The 22,784-nt window shown below is 39.6% G+C and overlaps 1 protein-coding gene across 1 annotated transcript in view; it reads right to left on the bottom strand.

Moving 5' to 3' along the window:
* DNAH6 (dynein axonemal heavy chain 6) overlaps window positions 1–22,784 on the bottom strand; it is a 320,342-nt gene that overhangs the window by 226,912 nt on the left and 70,646 nt on the right. The window contains exons 5-12 of the mRNA XM_058278997.2: window positions 22,109–22,376; window positions 20,000–20,134; window positions 19,784–19,904; window positions 19,029–19,158; window positions 17,185–17,353; window positions 14,304–14,420; window positions 8,993–9,193; window positions 1,876–1,996 (exon numbers count right to left, since the gene is read on the bottom strand). Coding sequence (XP_058134980.1) covers window positions 1,876–1,996; window positions 8,993–9,193; window positions 14,304–14,420; window positions 17,185–17,353; window positions 19,029–19,158; window positions 19,784–19,904; window positions 20,000–20,134; window positions 22,109–22,376 — 1,262 coding nt within the window. The remainder of the gene's footprint in view (window positions 1–1,875; window positions 1,997–8,992; window positions 9,194–14,303; window positions 14,421–17,184; window positions 17,354–19,028; window positions 19,159–19,783; window positions 19,905–19,999; window positions 20,135–22,108; window positions 22,377–22,784) is intronic.

Here is a 22,784-nt window from a genome sequence, read left to right as displayed (position 1 = left end):
GCCTGAAAATCACTTAGCAAAGTATTTATCATACCATAAGTGCGCAAGGAGAGCAGAAAGTACTAGTAAATACTGACATTTATAGGGATTTGATGGTGGGATGTGGCTGATCATGTCTGGAAGCCAGAACCTGTAGCCCTTGATCAAACTTGAGCTGGACAGGGGACAGTTTGGCTAAAAGCTCAATTAAACAAATACTCATTAAATATTTACCATATGTGATAGGCATTGTCAGAGTAGTGTGAGGGTACAGTAGGCAAGGCACAGGATCCAAAGGGTAAAGCTTCTGGCAAAGAGATGGACTGAGAGGTTTAGGAAGTATCAGGGAGCTCCCAAAAGAGGAGGAACACGGAGTTAGAAGTCCAAGCAAAGGAACTCCAAAGACCCAGCCGACAAATATTTAATACCTACAAGGGCAGGTTTCAGGACGGGGTTTCAGAAGCAGGACGGGAAAGTGACTGTAGGCCTGCATTAAAGGCAGCTTGGGAGTTGGGCGACCCCACCCAGAGGAGAATTTGGGGGTCAAGAGTTATCCAATCTGAGGAATGTGGTAGCAGAAGGAGACTAGGATGGTATGAGAAGACCTAGGCAACTGCAGTTAGCAGCTGGGATGAAAGAGCAGGCACCTGAGGCCGTGTCCCCACCAGCTCACTTCAGTCTCTCACCCACCAGGTCTCAGTACGCCATGTTGCCAAAGAAAAGTGGGAACAGACTTGTCGAATTGTTTATTCTCTAAGTGGGGTCTCTCTAGCCAGGTGCTGTCTTGAAAGAAGTTTTTTTTTTTTTTCTTCAGATTTTAAAAACTCAAGGGACATAATGATCAGATACAATGTCTGCTCTTAGATTGTATCCTGTTTGGGTCAAATGAGCTTTAAATTGCTTTAACTGGGGGATTTTCAATATACACTAAGTGATGATATTAAGGCATTGCTGGTTTTTTTTTTTTTTGTCTTTTTCCGGTTTGGCATTACTTTTTTCTAGGTGTGGTACTAGTATTTTGGTTCTGTGGGAACAAGTTATTTAGAGATGCATATTGAAGCATTTAACTTAGGGATTGAAGTATTTAATTTAGTTTAATTTACTTTGAAATACTTCAGCATAATAAAAATAAAGATTTGATAGAAAAAGCATAAATAGAAAAAAATTAGTGCTGATTCATGAGGCAAAGTATCAGTGCAATTATTTTTGCATACAATAAAATAAAGCAATAAAGCCAGTTCATGAAACAAAAAATAAGAATGACATATTCCATTTTTAGGCAGTTACAACAAATAATATATACTTAATTTTTGTTAATCATCTAAGACATCCCTTGCCTGATATTTCAGTTGGGTATTATAAATTAAATTACAATAAAAAAGGAAATTGTAGATATTTTCTTCTGTTGAAGATAACAAGGCAAATAAAATAATTTCCCCCTGGGTCTAATTTCATGATTAAATGTTGTTGTTTCACATCCACCAAGTCTCAATGTGTCTCATGAATAGAGAGTAACTTGAATTCCAGAGATCTAATACACTTATTGTAAACTTTATTTAATAGAATTTATTGAGTTATCCATTTCCTTTTAACTCTTTCCCATACACAAGCTATATAACTTTAGCAAGGATTCAACTTCTTACCAAAATGTAAGACATTAGGGGAGAACAGCTTCTATAATATCCACAAATAAAACAGTAATACTGCATAAAAATAAAGAGAAAGCAATTCTACATAAAATAACTTAGAAATGAATGTATTTGGGCCTTCTCTCAAGCCCACTCTTTTAGGCTACCATTTTCTGCACAATACACTACCAAACAGAAACCTAGAAGACTACATATAAACTTGACCGCCTTAACAAAAATAATTAGTAAGAACAGATGGAAATTGTACCTGGTTCCTCAAGTTTAAGAGCTTCTAAGTCAAGACTTTCATTTTCCTTGAAGAATATCTGGAACTTTTCAAATGTAGCTGCATATAATTTGGCAGAATCAAATGCTGCCTGAATGGTTTCCTAAATGTTACAAACAGACAAATACTTTATGCTTACTAGGCAGAATTCAATTCAACATACCTAACTAAGCAAGCAAACTTCTCTCTGCTCAAGAGTATGCTTCTACCTGTGAGGGAGGATACCATCCCTGAGGCAAAGGAGCAGTTAATGGTTTCAAGAAGAAATTCATATGTAATTTTATTTTAAAAAAACAACATTTTCAAATCTGACTGTTGACCGAAAGGGAGCACACATAATTTGTTTGGCTTCATAGTGAACTTACACATCACTAGTAAATATATGGTAAAGATGCAATGTCAGTTTATTTTCTAAACTGTACATTTTATGTTTTAAATTAAAGTGTTTTTGAGCAAGGGTCAAATGGTTTAGCATGTCTACAAAATGATTTGCTTATTAATCTTACTACCAAACCCTCTGTACTGGTTAGTCCTCTTACAGTATTTGAGAGTATCAGCAAGTTATTTTGTAGAAAGTGTCTTTTTAAATTTTTAAATTATTTTGTTTTATAGGCACACTTATTACTTAGAAAATGAATTAAGTTTACCAGGACTTTTAACATATTTGATATCCCTCTGCATATGATCTAGAATAGAAAAGATATCACCATAATCACCAGGCATGTAGGTACAGTACTTAATACTAATCAATGAACTAACCAATGCATAACTTTCTCTTTAAGCTCTAATTAATAGATCTAAGTTCCAGGTTTGCAATACCACACATGTTGTCTCTCTATGTGAGCAGGACATAATGCCAATTGTCTTTAAGTTCGACTCACAGTACTCTGGTAATTATTGTTCCATTTGGTCTAAATCAAGGCACCAGAAGAGAAGCTTTCTCAATAAAGCAGTTTCTCAAAAAACTAACTATAGATTGGCCATATGACCCAGCAATTCCACTGCTGGGTATATACCCAGAAGAGTGAAAACAAGGACACGAACTGATACATGCAAACCAATGTTCATAGTGGCATTACTCACTATTGCCAGAAGTTGGAATCAACCAACTGCCTATCAACAGATGAATGGATAAACAAAATGTGGTATATACATACAATGGAATACTACTCAGCTATAAGAAGAAATACAGCACTAACACACAGGATAATATGGATGAATCTTGAGGACCTTATGTTGAGTGAAGCAAGCCTGGCATTGAAGGACAAATACTATATCACCTCTCTGACATGAATTAAGCAAATTGAGCTTTTCAGAGCACTAGAGACTGGATGATATACTTATGGGAAATAGAGGGGGAGAGGAAGGTTGTGAGCTGATGCCTACATGGGGGAAATCTGTGATAAAGTGGAGGTAAGTAGTTGTGCAGGGAATGGATAAGATGGGGGCATCGGGATACTATTGGGTGGGGCTCTGCAGGCTTGAGCGGGGCTAGGGTTGGGAGGATGGGTCAGATGGCCCATGGAATTGGGGGAAGGGTTTGGGGGAGTGGGTGAACATGGGAGATTGTCAAGTAAGTGGTTGAAACTATAATGTTGAGAAAACTCTTTAGAAAATATCGTAAGGAAGGGTTACTTGTTTAAGGTGTTTGATGGGGGGCATCTGGCATAGGGTGTACCGGGGGCAGGCTTCTAGAGTGTGTGAGTGCTCATCTTGTTATATTGTGTTATATCAGTGGGTGGCAACTCATACAATGAGAGGGAAAATGTTACACCCCCATCCTGGGGAGGCCTCATATCTCAAACAGAGAAGAGGGTGTCTCTCAAGAGCATGGGTGCCTCCCAATGGGGGAGAACAAACTAGAGTGTTAAGGCCTCAGCATTGTTGTAAATATCTATGAATCTTGTCCTTCAAGCAGTGAAGCTTGGTTGTCACTGTGGGCTCTGAGGGGTGGAGAGAGGAATAGAGTAGATGGAAGCCGGGTAACTGGAGGGCAATGGAAGTGTTCCACAAGATCGTGCAATGATGGATATAAGCCATGTTAAATTTCACCAAAAATTTATAGAAGTGTATAGTCTAAAATGTAAACCATAATGTAAATCATAACATAACCAAAAATTTAGAAATGTGTACAGTCTAAAATATAAACCATAATGTAAGTCATAATGGAATCATGTTTAGAAGCTATGTTTCAATATCTGTACATCAGCTGTAACAAATATATCACCAAATGTAAAAAGATCATTGCTGGGGAAGGGGGAAAAGGGTTTGATGCTGGGTATATGGGAGTCCCATATATTGTATATGTGATTTTTACTGTGATCTAAAACTTTTAGAAGACAAAATTAAAAACTGGAGAAAAAAAAAAAAAAAAAAAAGGATGTAGACCCTGAGGAAGGAATGGAAGAGATTGCCTTGCCACTGTAAATGCAGGGCAACACCTATTACTGTGATGAAAGGCACAATGGTAAAAACAAAGTTTTATGGCATTTTTCATTTTTTAATACCTTAATTTATTTTTTACTTTATTTTAGTTTTTCTAAATTATGTATTCTATTTCTAATCTTTAAACTTGTCAATACTATTTCATTTTCCTACTAATTGAATTTGGCAATATATTAGTCTTCATTTTTGAAGAAGTTTTGGATCACAGAGGGGCTGCAGGGGAGGAGCATTGGAGTGGGGTGTCATTGATGGGGGATGCATGGGTGGGAGGGAGTTTTCCCAGGACATACATATAGGGTATATAGATAAGTTTGGGTATTGTCATAGTGGATAAAGTTACACATGATAACTGGGGAGTGCTGAGTTTCCATCCTGGTGAGCCTGCTGCATTCCTCAATGGAATAGCAACAACCCCCCAAGTGCAAGGGCAAAGACCAGTGAGGAAGGATGGTCCAATGATGGGCCCTTGATACTGATGACTATGCTTATGAGCCTGTGTGCTTGAAATTTCAACTAGGCCTAGAGCTGCAGGGTGCCTAAGAGTTACTTCCTGAAGGCCTCCATATTGCTCAAATGTGGCCACTCCCTAAGCCAAACTCAGCATATAAATGCATTACCTTCCTCCCCAGGGTGGGACATGACTCCTGGGAATGAGCCTCCCTGGCACTGAGGGTTATTACCATCACCAGTTGGTGATGCCACTAGAAAAAGATCTTGAATAAAAGGGGGAAATGGTAAAGACAAATGAGTTTATCTGGCTAAAAGACTTCAAAATGAGTCAGGAGGTCATCAGAGGGGTCATGCTTATGCACATCTCAGCATGATCCCAGAAACAGCCAACATAGATACAATCCCAGGTACTGGTCTCCTAAGGGTTATGGAGATACACAGGTTCTATGGTCACGACAGATGGCTCTGGAGTTCATTGCCTTGCCAGTGGGCCCTACTTTGGAATTTGTGCTCCTGAGTTGGACTCAGATGTGACCTCTCCACACATGCCTCTTCTGTCACTTTTACTGAACCTGTGGTTGGTACTGGGTTGGTGTATGCTCAGGAGACTCGAATCTCTGGACTGTCCATGTGCCAGCAGGGCCTAAGCCTCAGCAGAGTTGCAACACCTATTCTCCAGTTCATTGGACACACCCAGGTCAGCTGTCAGGGAGGTGAGAATGGTCAACTACCACACCAGGGAACCAAGAGTGTCTACAACTGCAAGCAGGATAATTGCATCCACCAGTCATGTGGGATTGAAGCCCCTCTCGATTTAGAGGTAGAGTGGACATCGCCATCCCACACACACAGGATGGAAGAATATAATATGGATTGGAGTGGACTTGCTGGTATTCTACTATAGAACCATTGTCACTCTAGCAATGGAAGAAATTGTATCAGTGATGTGGGGATGGTGGCCATGGTAGCTGCTGAGGGCAGGGAGAGGGAAGAAGAGGTGTGATTTTGGGCATTTTCAGGACTTCTAGTTGTCCTGAATGATATTGCAGGGACAGATGCAGGACATTGTATATCCTGCCATAACCCACTGGATGGACTAGGGAAGAGTGTGAACTACAATGTAAACTATGGTCCATGCAGTGTGGCAGTGCTCTAGGGTGTATTCACCAAATGCAATGAATGTGCTCTACTGATGAAAGGAGATGTTGATGTGGGAGTAGTGGGGTGGGGTGGGGAGTAGGATATATGGGAATGTCTTATGCTTTTTAATGTAATGTTTTGTGTGATCTATTTATCTTTTTAAAAAATACAAAAAAAAAAAAGAAATGATATCAAATTTTAAAAAAACCAAAAAACCAAAAAAACCACTACAAGCTAATAAATTCTCATTGTTAAAAGAAAAAAAAAAAATACTATGTCCAAAAGTTGATTTCTCTCGCTCTCTTGTTCTCTCTTTTTCTTATATGCCTTGATTATTCTTGTCCATTTCTATGATGGCCACCAAATGGTGACTTTTCTAACTACATTTTTCTTCTGCATTTATTAGTTGGCATTCTACTCTAAAAAGCTCTCCCTTCTCATTCATTTATTCATTTATTCCAGTATTGACTCATATACTGGATACTTATTGATAAATTTTCATTTAAATTTATTCTCCTTGGGGCACTATGCAAGTTAGTCTTCATTTCTGAGATGATTTTTTTTTTTGCCCATTTCTATTTTGAATTTTGTCTTCAATGTGGTTTTCCATATGTTGAAATGCTTGTTTGAGGATATTTAATCTACTTTTTAGTGTTGTTTTTGCTTCAAGGCTGCATATTGATCATTGTTTTTTGTTTTTGTTTTTTTTAGTTCTTTTTTTTTTCTATTTTTTATCATTGTTTTAATTCTCATTTTCTGTCTTTTCCTTATAGTAGCTTTGCTTATATTTAAATCAAGGTACAACTTTTAATTTTATTATTTGGTGGTGGGGAGAGAGTTGGATACACTCTATTTTTTGGTTCTTTTTTACTTAAAAATTTTTTTTTTGCCTTGCAGAACCTTAAATTTTCACCATATGCTTTATTTTTCCTTTATCATCCATTGTTCAAATAATGACTCTTCTTCCTTTTTAATCTGATTTTCTCCCTCAGAACTGGTGCTACTTTGAAAACCTCCACTTTCATGGGTCTTTTCAGTAATGAGTACTCTGTTGTACCAGAACATCTTTAAGGCATCTTTGCATATGCGAGAATTTTTCTGTTAGTAATTTTAGATCAATCTCAGGCTGGCTGCTAGTTTCCCAATTCTCTTTTGAACAATTTTTCAGGACTGGCCTCAATCTCTGTAAAACCATTGGCAGGAGGATGAGAAAGAAAGCCTACTGGGATTTGCGTTTATTTTTCTACTCAAGATAATTTGAAGTTTCAGTATTATCTGTCTGACAGTTACTAGCTAAGGACATGAATTTTGTTTACTGTTATTTCTTTTTCTTGGAGGCCCTTATTATTTTTGGAAGATAGATGAGAAGATTCATGTTTAGATAGCTGCCATTATCCTGAGCACCCCCCAGTTGAAATTATAAATTTTAATTACAAATGTTATAGTCATCATTTTAAAGGAAAGTAATTGAATAAGGTAGAGAAAATTGATGAAGCAGAAAATAACTGAATAAGGGAAAGAAAGCTGATGAAGCCAGAAATCTATCTTGGTATTTGTTACTAACCCAGATGATATGGTAGTTAGTGAATGAAACGAAGCTGTGTAAGACCCTCTGTGGAACAGCTATCAGTGTCTAAGATCCAAAGATGCAGGGAAAAATTCTGAAAGTGGGATCTTCATGAAGTAAAGACACTGCATAGTTAAAGTTATGAAATGGAGACAAAGAAAATAGTGTCTAAAAACATGGTAGGGATTTATAATGCTTCAATTGATGATTTAAAGTAATAAAGCTGAGAATAAGAAGTCCATCAGCAGCAGATAAAGAAACAGCAGTAGATGGACTACATTTGCTTTTATGATTATGCTGGGATAATTACAACCACATCTTTATGGAATGAATAAATTTAAACGCTGTGCTAATTTTGAGTTGCAGAGGGATAAGTGTGTAATGGATAGCTATGATTGACAAGCAGGTACATTTTCAGTTAGGAAGGTATAGGAGCACTGACGTGTCAAGGAGAAAATGCAATTGCAGTAAATTGAGAGTCTCACGTGGGTCACGGATTTGTCACTACCCAGAGATCTAGGGGAGAAAGCCCAAGGACCAGGGCTGTGCTTTCCATCTTCACCTCAATAAATGTGCATTTATTTTTAAAAATTGAGGCATCTAAGCTAACGATTTTGGTCCATGAGAGTCTACTTTCAAAGCCCTCAAGCATGCTTTAGTTAGTGTGGACATTTGAAGGGCCATGGATAGATGCCATTACATTTCTTTTCTAATGGGACTAAGAGAAATACACTGTTAATAAGACAAAAAAAAATTAATTAAAAAATGGCTTCAATAAAGAGATTAAGGCTGGTAAGCCAATGTGACTCCATGTGCACCTGTCAGCATTCTCGACGGCCAGTATTGCTTTGCTGGAAACACACAAGTGGATTGTCAATGGCACATACCTCCCATGCCAGAAAATGTAAGACCTTTTGAAAGTTATCACATGCTTTATAGGACAATTTTTTTTTAATGGGACAAACAACATTATTTTCAAATTTTACCATTTAGAAATTAGGCAGTGCCTTAGCTTCCTGGGTCTGCTGCAACCAAGTGCCACAAACCGGGTGGCTTAAAACGACAGAATGCTATTGTTTCACAGATCTTGGGACTTGAGGCCTGAAACGGAGACGTGAGCAGGGCGGCGCTCCTCCTGGCCTCCTCCAGCAGCAGGGCCGTGGCATTTCTTGGCTGGCACATGCGGCACCTCGAGCTCTGCCCCTTTATCATGTGGGTTCCCCCCTCCATCTGCCTCCACTGGACGAAGGGCCCAGAACAACCTCATCTCAACTTCACTCATTCCATCTGCACTGGCCCTGTTTCCATCAAGTTCACAGGCACCGGGGATTAGGGCTTCAGTGTATCTTCTGGGCGGATCCAGTTCCAACCCCAAAAGGCAGCCCCCTAATGCCCTCAAATGGAAGGTTGAAATAACGAGCAATGGAGAAAATACATGACTCCATTTCTTAAAAGTGTGAGGATGTCATAAAATCGTTTTGAGAAAAGTAAGCCTACCTTTATTTGAGAGATAATGCGGTGGAAGGCCCTGTCATCGTCAAATACTGCTGCCAAGCTGGGTCCAGAGCCGCAGCTCTTTTCTTCAAGTTTGTTGTTAATGTAAGGGCTGGTGAAGGCATCAAAATAGGTATCAAGCACGAGATTAGGAACCGACAACACGGTGCTCTGGAAATGATTAATGGCACCCAAAATACCCTCCTGTTGGAGAGAAAAGAGCTAGTGTAAATGTAAATGGGTATATGGATTGATTTTTCAATATTTCTGAGTTTCCTGAAATGCTAAGTTAAATAAGAATAAGTCATTCAACCAACCCAGGTGCTGTGTTGACTTTGAATCTACTGTAATCAGAAGACACAGCCCCTGCTTTCTGGACACGTATTTTCTAATTTAGAGACAGGCAGGCGAGAAATTGCAACAAATTGTGATGAGTGCTATATTTGAAGTGTGAACAAAGTACAATAGGGGCATAAGGAAGGCCAAAGTATGCCTGAGAGAAGGAGGGAAAGTTTTAAGGGAGGGTCAAAAGCTTATATTCTTTGAGCAGTAATTTCTATTCGAGCAATCTAACGTTTAAGAGAAAAAATTAGGCATGTAAACAAAGGTTTATGTGTCAACGACCCACATTGCAGCATAACTTATATAATAAATCGCTAGAGAAACACCTAAAATGTTAAAAAAAAAATAGCAGTATGATTATAGAAGTAGTACATATATACAATGGAAAATTATTATGCAGCCCTTCAACATGGTGTCTCCAAAGATCATTTATTGACATGAAAACAAACTTACGGCATATTGTTAAGTAACAAAAATTCAAGATATAAAAATGGTATATAATATGATCCCAATTTTGAAATACATATATATACATATTCTTGTAAATTATATGTCTGTATATCAATATGTACTGAAACAAGATTGGACGGAAACATATCCAAATGTTAACAGGGGGTATTTCTGACACATAGGATTACAGATAATTTTAATGATTTTTTCCTGTTTCTCAACATCTACCCATTAAGCTCAATTAGTTTATAATTTATTTTAAAATGCAAAACTTAATTAGAGAAAATGGGGCAATGAAGGGTCTTAAATGATGAGCACGAGCTTGCCGAGTGGACAAGGCAGGAGAAGGAAATCCTTGCTAAGTCTCTGTGAGCGAGAGGCCTGAGGGGCCCGGCGGGCTTGGAGGCCACAAGCCATTGAGGTGCTGGGGTGTGCGTGCCAGTCGCTGTGTGAGGCACAGGACACGACGTGCTGGGCTCTGGGTTCCAGTGCCAGCCTGGAGGTCAGCTCTCCCGGACCGAGACCTGGGAGGCCCTTGAGGATAAAAGGGTCCCAAGGTCAGGTAAGTTGGGGAAGAAACTGTGTTAAGTGGAGTTGGACAGGATTCTTCTCAGGATCTGCTCAACAGGGCTGAGTTCACAGGCCAATATGCAAATGATATTGCCACCTGTGTCCTCCTGGCCTACCTACCAGAAGCTCGCACTGCGCCCTTTGAAAAGGGTAAGGGGGTAGTTTTTAAGCAGGAAAGCAACACCACCAGCTATGCCTATGAAGATGATCTCACTGTCAGCAATGCAGAAAAAGGATGTGAAGGAAGACAGGCAGGTCAGAACAGCCGGTTACAGCAGGCCAGGTGGGTGCCAGCGAGTGACCGAGGGGCTCGGTGACTTCATCTCGAGTAAGGGAGAGTCGAGCATGATTCCTAACGCTTGCTTGAAAGCTTTGGAAGAAGCTGATCAATTCAGTTTATTTTGCTGAGTTGGAATTAATTGCAGGACATTCAGATGGAGACTTCCAGGTGGCTATAAGCCTGGAACTTAGAAGGAAAGAGCTGGACAAAAATTCTTATTCATAAGTTGCTGTTCTAGAAACGATCGTTAGAACAATGGGTACAGAGCAGAGCAGCCAGGAAGAACATGTGGGATGTGACAACAAGAGGACAGAAACAGCCAGGATCATACAAAAAAAGAGGCTCTGGGGAAGAGGATTGAAAAGGAAAAAATGTTGGTATGGAGCATAATAAAGAGAAATTAAAACAAGGGAGCAGTTTATTTCAAGAGGTGGAGGCAGTTAATAGAGTCAAATGCAAGAGGAGAGCTGTGAATTGCAATAGGAAAGATAATAATTGAAAAATATATTCATATTAGAGCAAGTATTAGGGAACCAGAGATAACCTCAACAAGAACAACTCTAGATGCCATGACTTAGGTATAGAATTTCCTTTAGACAAAGCTCTATATACGTGTGTATGTTTGAAACAACTAACTGGGGATGGAGGGAAGGTTAATGAACAAAACAACAGTGGGGACAAACAGAAAATTCATGAATGATAGTCCAGTTTATACTTTCATTGGCTAATTTTGGGTCACATGAAGTAAAATTTTATGTGTTGGTGAGAACACAAAAATATGCTGATTATACTCAGAGCTCAGTTGAATATACTTCATGTGTAGGAATTAAAAATACTTATTGGGAGGAACAGATGTGGCTTACAACAGCTGAGCGCCTGACTTCCACTTGGGAGGTCCTGGGTTTGGTTCCCAGTGCCTCTTAAAGAAGACAAACCATGAGCAGATAACGAGCAGACATTGAGCAAAAAAACTGAGGAGACAATGTGCAACAAGAGCAGACAATGAGCAAACAAAGAGCAGATAATGAACAAAAACAAACAAACAGGGAGTGGATGTGGCGCAAGCAGTTGAGCACCCACCTCCCACATGGGAGGTCCTGTGTTCAGTTCCCAGGGCTTCCTAAAAAAAACCAAACAGACAATGAGCAGACAACGAGCAAAAAACAACAAGCAGACAAGTACGAATAATGAGCAAAATAAACAGCAACGAGCAAACAGATGAGGGAGCCATGGCGGGGCAGGGGTGGGGTAAGATTTTTAAAAAAACTTGTGTGGGGATCAGGGTCCTATATTAGGAAATGGGGTGGGTGTGTCCTTTTTTGAAGGCTGTCACTTGGGGATAAAGAAGAACAGCCAACCGCGGGCTGGAGAGTCTTCAGGCTTCTCCAGTCATCTGCAGCACAGGGGTACCTACCTCCTGTGTGAAGGAGGGGGTGGGAGAGCCCAGGTATGCCTGGAAGCTCCTGAGTGAGGCTCCAAACCTAAATGTCTGCTCCCTGGCATTTTAAGTGTCTTAAAATAGCCCGAAGTACAGAACCAAACGCTGCTGGAATTGGAAGCGGCCCTGAGGCTTTTTTGCCTTCTCATCTTACAGACGCAGTAACTGAACCCTAGAGACAGAAGTGGTTTCCTCAAGGTCCAATAGCTTATTAATTGGAGAGTTAAGACTAGATTCTAGAGAGTCTGCCTTTTGCACCTTATGGAGTATATATCAGATAACAACGGAAAGTACAGGCTCTGATTTATTAATGTATGCACATATAAGATGATGCCTATTCTGGATTGAATTGTACCCTCCAAAAAGACATGCTTAGGTCCTAACCCCAGCCCTGTGGATGCGGACTTATTTGTAAATAGGGTTTTTGAAGACGTGACTAGTTAAGATGAGGCCAAACTGGGTTAGGGTGGGCCCTAATCCAGCATGACTGGGGTCCTTATAAGGAGGGGAAATTTGGACACAGAGAGAGCTGGCGAGAGGTGCCATGTAACACAGGCAGAGAGGAGTCATGGCATGAGCCAAGGACTCTCATGGATTGCTGGCCACTGCTAGAGCCCTGAAGACTTCAGGAGCACAGCCTGCCGACACCTGGTCTCAGACTTCTACCCTCTAGAATTGTGAGACAACACATTTCTGTGGTACGTCAGCCCTGGCAGATGGAGACCGCCCCACGATTCCCTTGCCCTGAGGAAAAGTGCCCTCCTCTGGAGCGTGGGTGGGGCCCTGTCACTATGCTGGCTTGTCAACCCCATGTTAGGGGATGCTACACGAAAAAGGCAGAGAGACATTGTGGATGTAACTGAGGTCCTACATCCGGTGCTTCTGAGTGCATCAAGGAAGATTATCCTGGGTAGACCTGAATGAATCAAGGGGAAACACTTCAAAGAAGGACTGGTTCCTTCCCGATAGGCTCTCCCGCTGGCCTGGGAGGAGTAAACAGCCTCGCTGTGAGCTGCCGGGGAGAGGGCCCGGGGCCGGGAACTGGGTGTAGTCTCTGGGACCTCGGCTAGTCCCCTGGGGTCCTGCCAGAGAACAGGCACCTCAGTCTGAGGCATGTGGAAATGAATTCTTCCAGGAACCTCAGGGGGCCTGAAAGTGGATCCTTCTCTGGTCAAGCCTTTCATCAGACACCCCAGCCGAGACCTGCAGCCCAGAGAGGCCCAGAAGCACAGGACCCAGCAAGCAGTGCCCAGACTCCTGACCCACAGAAACTGTGAAGAGATACCAGTTTTAAAAAACAAACAAAGGAAGCCGACTTGGTCCAGTGGATAGGGCGCCTGTCTACCACGTGGGAGGTCCACGGTTCAAACCCCGGGCCTCCTTTCCCGTGTGGAGCTGGCCCATGCGCAGTGCTGTTGCGTGCAAGGAGTGCCCTGCCACGCAGGGGTGTCCCCCGCGTAGGGGAGCCCCACGCGCAAGGAGTGCACCCATAAGGAGAGCCGCCCAGTGCGAAAGAAAGTGCAGCCTGCCCAGGAATGGCACCGCACACACAGAGAGCTGACGCAGCAAGATGAAGCAACTAAAAGAGACACAGATTCCCGTGCCCCTGATAGGGATGGGGGCTGTCACGGAGAAACGCACAGCGAATGGACACAGAGAGCAGACAACAAGGGGGGTGAAGGGGAGAGAAATAAATAAAAAATGAATGTTTAAAAAAAAAAACCAAAAAACAAAATGTGGAGTGGGTATAGCTCAGTGGTTGAGTGCCTGCTTTGCATGTATGAGGTTCTGGGTTCAATCTCCGGTACCTCCTAAAAATAAACACTAAATTTGTGGTAATTTGTCTACAGTAGCAGAAAATTAAAACAAAAATTTCTTCAAATGCAGCATATTTTAACAGCAAAAATTATATTTACAACAGATCATTTCCTTGAGGGATGCCTATATCCAAATCTAAATTTCTGATAGACTACGTTCTCTCAATGGTGAACCAAGCCCTGGTCTCTCTCAATGGTGAACCAAGCCCTGGTCTGTTTCAATGTTAAGAAAGTGTGCTAAACATTTGGGTCATTTTTATGTATGGAGATGGCATGCTGCCCATTGAACAACGCTTTCTCGTTTTATGGTCCTTGTGGACAGGCCTCAACCGTCTTGCCAATCACTTGCCAATAAGACAGTTGCTTTATTTCCCAACAAAGCACTTATTCGTGGGTGTTATATGAGGAAACACAAACCAGAAAGTCTTCCAAAGAAGGCTCAAAGAGGAGCGACTGAACCGTCAGAATCAGCTCTGTGAGAAACATGGGGATGAGAGACTCATCTTCTTCTTGCTTTTCCACCACAGAGGGCCCCTGAAATGAGCACATTTGCAATGTTAGAAATCCAAGTACCAAGGTGTAAAATTTAAAAGTAACCCACTTTTTTTTTTTTTACAAGAGGCATGTAAATGGAAGCTTTGAAAATTAGTTGATTTTATAATCCTGTATGTGGAAAGTCTTTCAAAGAATATTACCATAGACACCCCCTCCCCCCAAAAAGGTAAACGTTTAAAGACTATGTAACCATATAAAACTTCTCTCCTTGTAAAAACATTATGAACAAAACAGAAAGGCAAACAACAAACGGGGAAGACATATGAGTATTGTTTATAGCAGACAGAAGGTTGGTGATATTTAAATAGGAATATATTTGATATGCTTAATATCATATTATAAGCAACTCAGAAATATACTTAAATAGAAATGTACTTCAATTTTAAAAACTGGCAAAGGGCATTCTGTGATAATTCTTAAAAAGAAAATATACCTGATCAATAAACCTCCTCCTTCTTCCCTTCTTCAAAAGAGTTTATTGAGTAACAGTGTTTATTGCATGTTTACTGTGTCAGCACTGAGGGTTCATGTAATTCCTACACCAACCATATGAAGCAGGTACTATTATTTCTCCCATGGGGGGAAAAATGATATCTGGAGAAGATGACATTTCTTCTAGAACACACTGGCTAGTAAAAGGCATAATTCAAACCCAGGTCTTTCTGATCCCCAGACCTTGCTCCTATCCCTGCCACTGGGTGGCAACTAAAGGAATACCACTTGGAAAAAAGTAGGGATATACCACTTTACATCCAACATACTCACAAGGATGAAAATGAACGGTAACGTCTGGAGTGTGTGGGGGTAAATGGTGCATGGTTGTAAAATGACACCAAACTTTCTATGCATCAGTGTATATTAAAAGCCTTAAGAAGTATGTGAGCAATTCCAGCTCTAGAAATCTCTTCTAAAGAGAATAATCAGAGATATGTGAAAAATGTATAGATAAGGATATTTTTTGCATTAATTATAATAGTGAGAAAGCAATCAACAATAGGAAATTGTTTACAAGAATTATATATATTAAAAACAAAACAAAAAAAGAATTATATTACATTTTTATGTGAGATATTATGCCATAGGAAATGTACACATTGACCTGGGATATTTTTCACAATATTTTGCTGAGTTGGGAAAAACAGGAAATAAAACTGTAAGCCAAGTATGGCACTTTTTTTCCAACTTGGAAATAGTTATCTCTGGGTAGCAGAGGATATTTTTTTCATTATATATTTCTGTGTGTTTCAAATTCTCTGCATTGATCATATATTACTTTTGTAATGAGGAAAAGAAAGGTTGCTTTAAAAATGTGATAGTGTTTAGAAAATGGAGGAATTGATAATGGGGTAGGGGAGAGAAGCAATGAAAAGGAGTGTGAAAAGCAAATTCCACTTTTGGAGAAAAGGGAAACCAAGGCAAAGAGCACCAGGCCTTGACTCTGAATAGATGGGTTTCCTGGGAAGGAAGCCAAGATGTGGAGGTGGGCTGCTCGAAAAAACCAGGCAAGCCTGCTTTGCTACCTGTGCAATTTGAATCTTATTGGACCCCAGAAAATATAATTCTTAAAGCTAATACATTCTTGTGCATATAAATCTATTGTAGGAGGGACTCTTGAATAGTTACTTTAGTTAAGTGCCTTTGATTGGATTGCATGACCTAGGGTGGGTCTTAATGAGTTCTTTATAAACAGAGGAATAAAAAGATGCAGACACTGAAAAAAGCTGCAGAGACAGAGAAGAACCCAGAAGCAGAGAGAGAGGGTCCCAGGAGCCAGAAGCTGAGAGGAGGCCACTTTAGCCAGAAGCTTAAAGCAACAAGGCCTGGGGGAGACGGGGGCGATGGCCAGCTGCCTGCCACGTGCCTGGTCAGCTACAGCTGCGCTCGGGGACACAGCATCTCTGATGGTGCCTTGATTTGGACATTTCCACGGCCTACTAAATTCCCAACCCATTTCTGGTATATTGCTCTTGGCAGATTTTAGTAAACTAAAACACTATAGTCTCAGGTGTTCTGCCGTGAAGCTGTTACCAGGGACAGAGTTAGGGGAAAAGTTATTGGGAAATGTGGATAGGAGATAATATGATTTTTCTCTTAGCTATGAAGGGAGGGAAAGAGCAAATTGAGGCTACTTCAAACATCCCGAATTACTGTGTCCAAAAGATCAAGGTGGGATACAGAAAAGTGAGAGTTAACATCCTCCCAAGAGCTTTTCCAGAGCACAAGGATTTGCATCCACGATTTGCTTCTTTTCACCTCTCAGCCATTGCTTATCTCTTTAGACCACCTTTGTACCATCATTTATACCAACTTCCCACTTCCGCCAGTCAGGTCAAGCTCACAATGACCCTGTGCCACGAGCTTCTTGGAAGTGGGGGTCCCCTCTATGCTTTCCATCACTGTATACCTAACATTCAACTCAGGGACTGGCACACAGTAGGCACTTAAGAAATATCTGTCAAATGAGCACATCAATAACCTTTAGTAAATGAAGACCTATGAGAGTGACAGCAACATTCTGTCATCATGGTGGGTTCTTACTCTGTTATCAGATACTTGGCAATATGCTGATTTTCACTTGGTCATTTCATATGTGTAGGGTGTGCTCTGATTCAACTGTAAATGAGATTTCTCACCATTTCCCCTATTTTTCTAATACACAGAAAATAGCATAACTCATCGTGCATAATAAGATTTCTCAATAAATGCTGACCCATGAACAGTCTTGATTTTGTCTTGAACGTACCTTTTTATCGGTGACTTCAGGCTTCTCTTCACTAATCCATTTCTGAATGACATCTGCTGAAGGTGTTCGTTTTAACTTGTCAGTAAGATAATTTAAAAGAGAGTTGGCAGAATTTACTGTTAGGACATGAATTGTGTTCTGAATTAGATAGTCATTGAGACGGATAAAGCTTGAAAAGAAAAAAATACAGCTTCAGTGTTCTATAGTCACTACATATTTTTGAAAGGTGCTGTAAAGCAGGTATTAAGTATAAAATATCATATTTTCCCTTGGATTTCTATTTAATCTTATTGCAATATCAAAGATTTATTGTTCAGAAGAGTTTTCTTGGATGTTCTTCATTTTAAAACACAAATATATTCAAACATCTATTACCAATTTTAGCTTTGCTAGGTATTCTAATTCTTCTACAGGATATTTAATGAGCAATAATCAGCAATATAGGGGGTTATGGAAAAACGCACCAAGCTTACCAATTCACATAGCCAAAAGGGCCATAAGATTTTTTAAATAGATACTTTAAAGAAGAGATCAACAAATACACATCTGTAACTTGCATTCTAGTGGCAAAGGTATGTTATCTTTACTATTTTTTTAAGACAATTGTTATATTTATTAAAAAGACATCCATTTTATCCACTGGCTTTGGGAAAAGGTAGTTATTTTCTTTGGGAAACAGTAACAGCAACGTAACAGTGGAGATTAAGACCCATTTTAGCCTTGAATAGCTGTGAAGATGTACTCATGCTTAACAGCTCTTTAGAGTTTGATATATTTTCTTGTAGTCACCAGTTCTTTAGCCCAATTCATTGCTACTTGCTTACTACCTTCTTTTTTTAAACTGTCTTTTTTTAAAAAGAAAAATAGATGACACAAAATGTTACATTAAAAAACATAAGAGGTTCCCATATACTCTACTCCCCACGCCACCCCCATCTTTTCTATTGAATAAATATTTGTTGACAGCAATTGTTAAGCCAAAGGCACAAATCTTATGCTTCCTTAGTTGTGTACCTAGAATATAGGCTTGAGGCAGCAAGACATTTTTAGAAGAATGTTTGATTCTGCTTAAGTGGACTCCCAGGTGCTTTGGAACCTGGAGGCCAACCGCGGTGGCCTTGGGGACTGCTTCACTCATTTCTGTCGTGACACAGATATTGTCATATATATATTGCGTGCACAGGTAAGCTTTACTAACTAGGAAGTTGTAAAAAGTTGGCTGGAGTTACAATAATATAGTGTTTCATTGTTCTACAGATAACGTTTCAGGTAATGTTTGGTAATTTCATTTTCAAGTGTTATTTACTGTCAAGTTTTACCATCCTGATTTACTTGCACGAGAAGGTTTTAGAATGATGAAAAATCCAAAGGCTGGTGCTGTCTTGGTCAAGACCAAGTTGGGTAGGTGGACGGCAGAGCTAGCCTTAATGAAGGAGCCTCCCCTGGGAGTCTCTCCCTGCTCTCCTAATTCAAAACCTGCCTTTTGGATAGGGCAGAACTTGGTGTGGCTGTGCAGCATATGAAGTTCTTTAGCAACCAAAAAGATGGAACTGACTCTCTAGGCCCACAAACCTCTGCATGCCTGATTTCTCTTTCACGCGACTGCCCCAGTGCTGGGCCAGAGGGAAGCTGAGCCTTGGGGCTCTTGCCTTGGACCGTCCCAGCAGCTGCTTTGCTGGGAGGGATGTCAGAGAGGCAGGCTTCTGGCGCAGCATTCAGTTGACCATACGCCCCTAAATTCCTCATCACTATTAGCAAATCCTGCGCAGAGGGGATTTAATTTTTAATGAAATTCGAGAAGCATGATGCCCTCATTTTTCTGGAAAGAAAAAATATTCGTTTACCATGTCAGCCTCTTGCAGTGATGTCTTTTGCTGGCTTGTTCTGTGTATGTCATTTTCTCTGAGTCTCCGTATCGGGGCAACTCAAATGGAATTTCAGTGAAATTTATATTGTCAGGCATTTTATAATCATCTAAGAACAATAAAAGATACAACAGTGATTCTTGTATAAAATTCCATGTCTTTCAATACAAATTAAAAGGAAAGTAAAATTCAAAAAACAATGAAATCCTTTGGTTCATGAAGAATTTCAAACTCCAGAAGACAGCTCAGTTATCCAAAAGAATTCCATATCAAGAGATTTCACTCAACAAAAGACTGTAGACAGTGTATTAACATTCTCTTTAAGAGGATTTGATATGTATACCATGTCACCTCTTCCCCAGGAATTTCTCTGCCCTTTTTCTCTACCTGCAATTTAGTCATCCTAAATACCAGCTGGGGCTAATCCTGTGATCCATTCAGTCCCTTAATTTTTTTTTTTTTAATTGCGTTTTTTAGTAGGTTGGACCTATGTTTAAGTAGAGAGACCCTGAGTCCACCATAAAGTGTTTATGAAATAAAAGTTCCAGTTTAAAGAGGCTATATGCAGGCATGGCTAATGTAAGGAAAAGGTAGTACTTACAAGGGTATATGTATTAAATATATAACATAAGCATAAGACTGGAAAAATTGAAAATCAAGATCATTGAACATGCAAAAAGTGGAATACAAAAGAGCTACTATTTTAGAAAGCCACCCCTTTTTCCCCTTCCTACCCGCTTCAGGTTCAAATGCACAGTCATCGGGAATAAATCCTACAGCGCGCAGAGCAATTCGACAAGCCTTCCTGACCACATCTTTTGCCTCGTTTCGAAATTCTTCTAGGATCTGTGTTACCTAGCCATTGAGAAATATGTAAAATTATTGGCACTGGAGTAGTAAGAATAAGAAAAATGAAACTCTCTTGAACAACATAGACAAAAATCCCTTACCTCTGCTAGCCGTAGGACTTGTGCGGCCTTAAACTCCTGCAGGGTGTAGGTGTGCCCTTTCTCAATTGAACAAAGTCCCATTGAACTCAATTCATAACACAATTCATTTATTTTAAGAAGAGTTGGTCGTAAATACTGAATAAAAGTAAGAATTTATTATTATTTAGTTAAAAAAAAAGATCTTACCTTTAAAAGTATAAAAACTTCTGGAAAGCAAGAATGGTTATTACGGACAACAAACAACTCCATAGGTTAACTACAAGTTGTATACATTAAACAGGATCAGTTTTGAAACTGCTCTGAAAGTATTCCTCAAATTACCAGATTTTAATTTGTCTGAATTCCTAGTGTTTCATTTTGAAGACATGCCTTTTGGCTATTTAAGGATGAAATTTAGGGCAAGAGAGAACTGGGCTTCAATTTCAGCAGACTTGGCTCATGGTTCCCAAAAGATTCTTTGTGTCACCTTAAGGACTTCACAATGTCCGGTCAAGATAATAAAGGAGAGACCCTTCTGCTGATCTAAGAAGCGATGCCACAGAACAAAGCCAAATTTAATTTTAAAATTTCAGTGGGCAATAAATTCCCCAAAAGAAAATTCAGTCACTATCAGGAACGTAGCTTACAACTTGGAATTGTTTGGGAAGTACACTATCCAACCTTAACTTAACCTTTATGTCCGCCACCATCATGCCAGAGTTCTAGGAAAATGTGACTCCCAGGCCATTTACCCTCACTTCTGCTAATATTCTCAAAGGAGAAGCTGTTACATCAGAAAAGTTAACATTTATTTATTTGCGTGTGTGACACTGTTTTGTGTATTATAGATGACACACAATTGGGCCCTTTCCTAGAAGTTTCCAAATTACAACAAGCAGATATTCAGACCAACAGTGAAACAGTGCTTTAATTATTTACACAAAGTATAAATAAAGGAAAGGTATGATTAGTATTGTGTTAAGTAAAGAGAGTTTTGTGAGAAACATCTCCAAAGTCCTATTGTCCTTAAGACTCATCTCATGAGCAATTCCTGAGAAAAAGGAAGTTGCAAAAGTTTAAGGGCTAAGTCTGTGGACTGAAATAAGATACTAAATAAATGAAATTAACATGAATACAGGAGTAGAGTGAAACTGCAATCAAAAAGTGATGCAATCAAAAAGTGGCAGGCAAAGTAAGGAAGTCCGAGGCACTCTGGGGAAATTCCTTGAACCCAAAACACAAGTTCTAATCAGTAAAGGGGAAAATAGCCAGGATCAAAGATCCAGGTGGAGAGCAAAACTGATATTGATAATCTGCCAAAAAGGGAGAGTTTGACAGTGGGAATTTTTTGGAAGGAAAACATGTATATAAATAATGTAAGAGATCACTTTGGCTTAACCTAAATATCTGGCTGTCAGCATACATAAGCAAAGTGAGCATATGACCAGCACAAAGCAAACCTGAGTCTGTCCTGAAAGGTAGGGATTCAGTGTCAGAGACACAGATAGTTGAGGACCCAGTACTTTAACAGTGACAGTAGTGATGATTCTAGTTCATTTTCAGGGGCCAGGTAGAAAACTCTGAATGCAAGTTGAAATTCAATGGACAGAAATTGTAAACAAGGTTTCACATCCTTTTATATTTCTTTCTCCATGACCATCCCATCTCCCAAAGTAAATATTAAAATTATTCTTGCTGTCTGAGTTCATGAAGGAACACATGATAAACTGGGAAACATTGGTCCATGAAGACGAGCCCTCAAATTGTTTGGACCGTAAAGTCTAGAGTGTCTCAACGATGAGGAAAGGTAAAGGAGGTTGCCAGATGCTCTGCTCAAAACAATGCCCAACTCCCTGATCAACAACAAAAAGGATCATGGATCCAAAATTCTGAAGCTGCTTCTAAACAAAGGTACCCTGATCAAGACTTTTCTTATACCTTTGAATCTCACAACCCTAGTTAAAGGGAAGGTAGAAACACGATTAGATCAGGTGCCTAAACGAGAAGACAGGACGAAAACTGTGAATTCCCTCAAAAAGATAGAGTGTTTCAGGGACAGTCTATATCATCACCTACAATAGATTCACACATTCTTTTTCTGTAATTCTTTCAAAATATGATAATACATACGGCATTAACAATGAATAAATCTTTTTGTAGAGATTTTCGACATCCAGCAATTTTCTTGGAGCGGACATTCTTCCTCCACACGCTAAAAGCCTTCCATTTCCGAAAGAGTGAGAATATGGGAATCTTAGTGAGTTCTCTGTGATACAGATATTCTTTTTCCCATCGATCAAGTTCGATAAACTCAGTATCCTCATTTAAAATGTGTGTTACTGCATTTCGGCTAATAGTGTAGTAGTCATTTTTATTGATGTTCTCATAACTTACAACTCTGTGAATAAATAAAAATTGGGACAAAATGAATGAAGTATTCAATACGAAACCAAGCTATTCTATTACTTTTTTGTTTTAATGAGATAAAACGCTTCTGGAAAACAAATATTCAAAATTCTAAAAATTCTAACAAACTACTTCCAGGCTGAATATATTATATAAGAGAAGTGAAGGGGAGCTGTTTTAAAACAACATTTAGGCTTATTATAGCTCTTAGAAGACTTTACAACCCTTGGCAAGATGCTTGTAATTTCAATTACCTAATTTTTATAATAAAACAAATTAATTACAGATGTTTTAAATATAATAGCCCTATACGAATGCTACCTGGAAATAAGTATTTATTTATTAATAATTCTTTAGAAGTATTCAATATTACTAGTGTAGAAGTTTTACACTATCCAGT

Source organism: Dasypus novemcinctus, chromosome 17 (assembly GCF_030445035.2).
Source record: "Dasypus novemcinctus isolate mDasNov1 chromosome 17, mDasNov1.1.hap2, whole genome shotgun sequence".
In the NCBI taxonomy this organism is placed as follows: Eukaryota; Metazoa; Chordata; class Mammalia; order Cingulata; family Dasypodidae; genus Dasypus; species Dasypus novemcinctus.
Note: the sequence above shows the minus strand (reverse complement) of the source record. Positions and strands in the feature narration are given on the sequence as shown.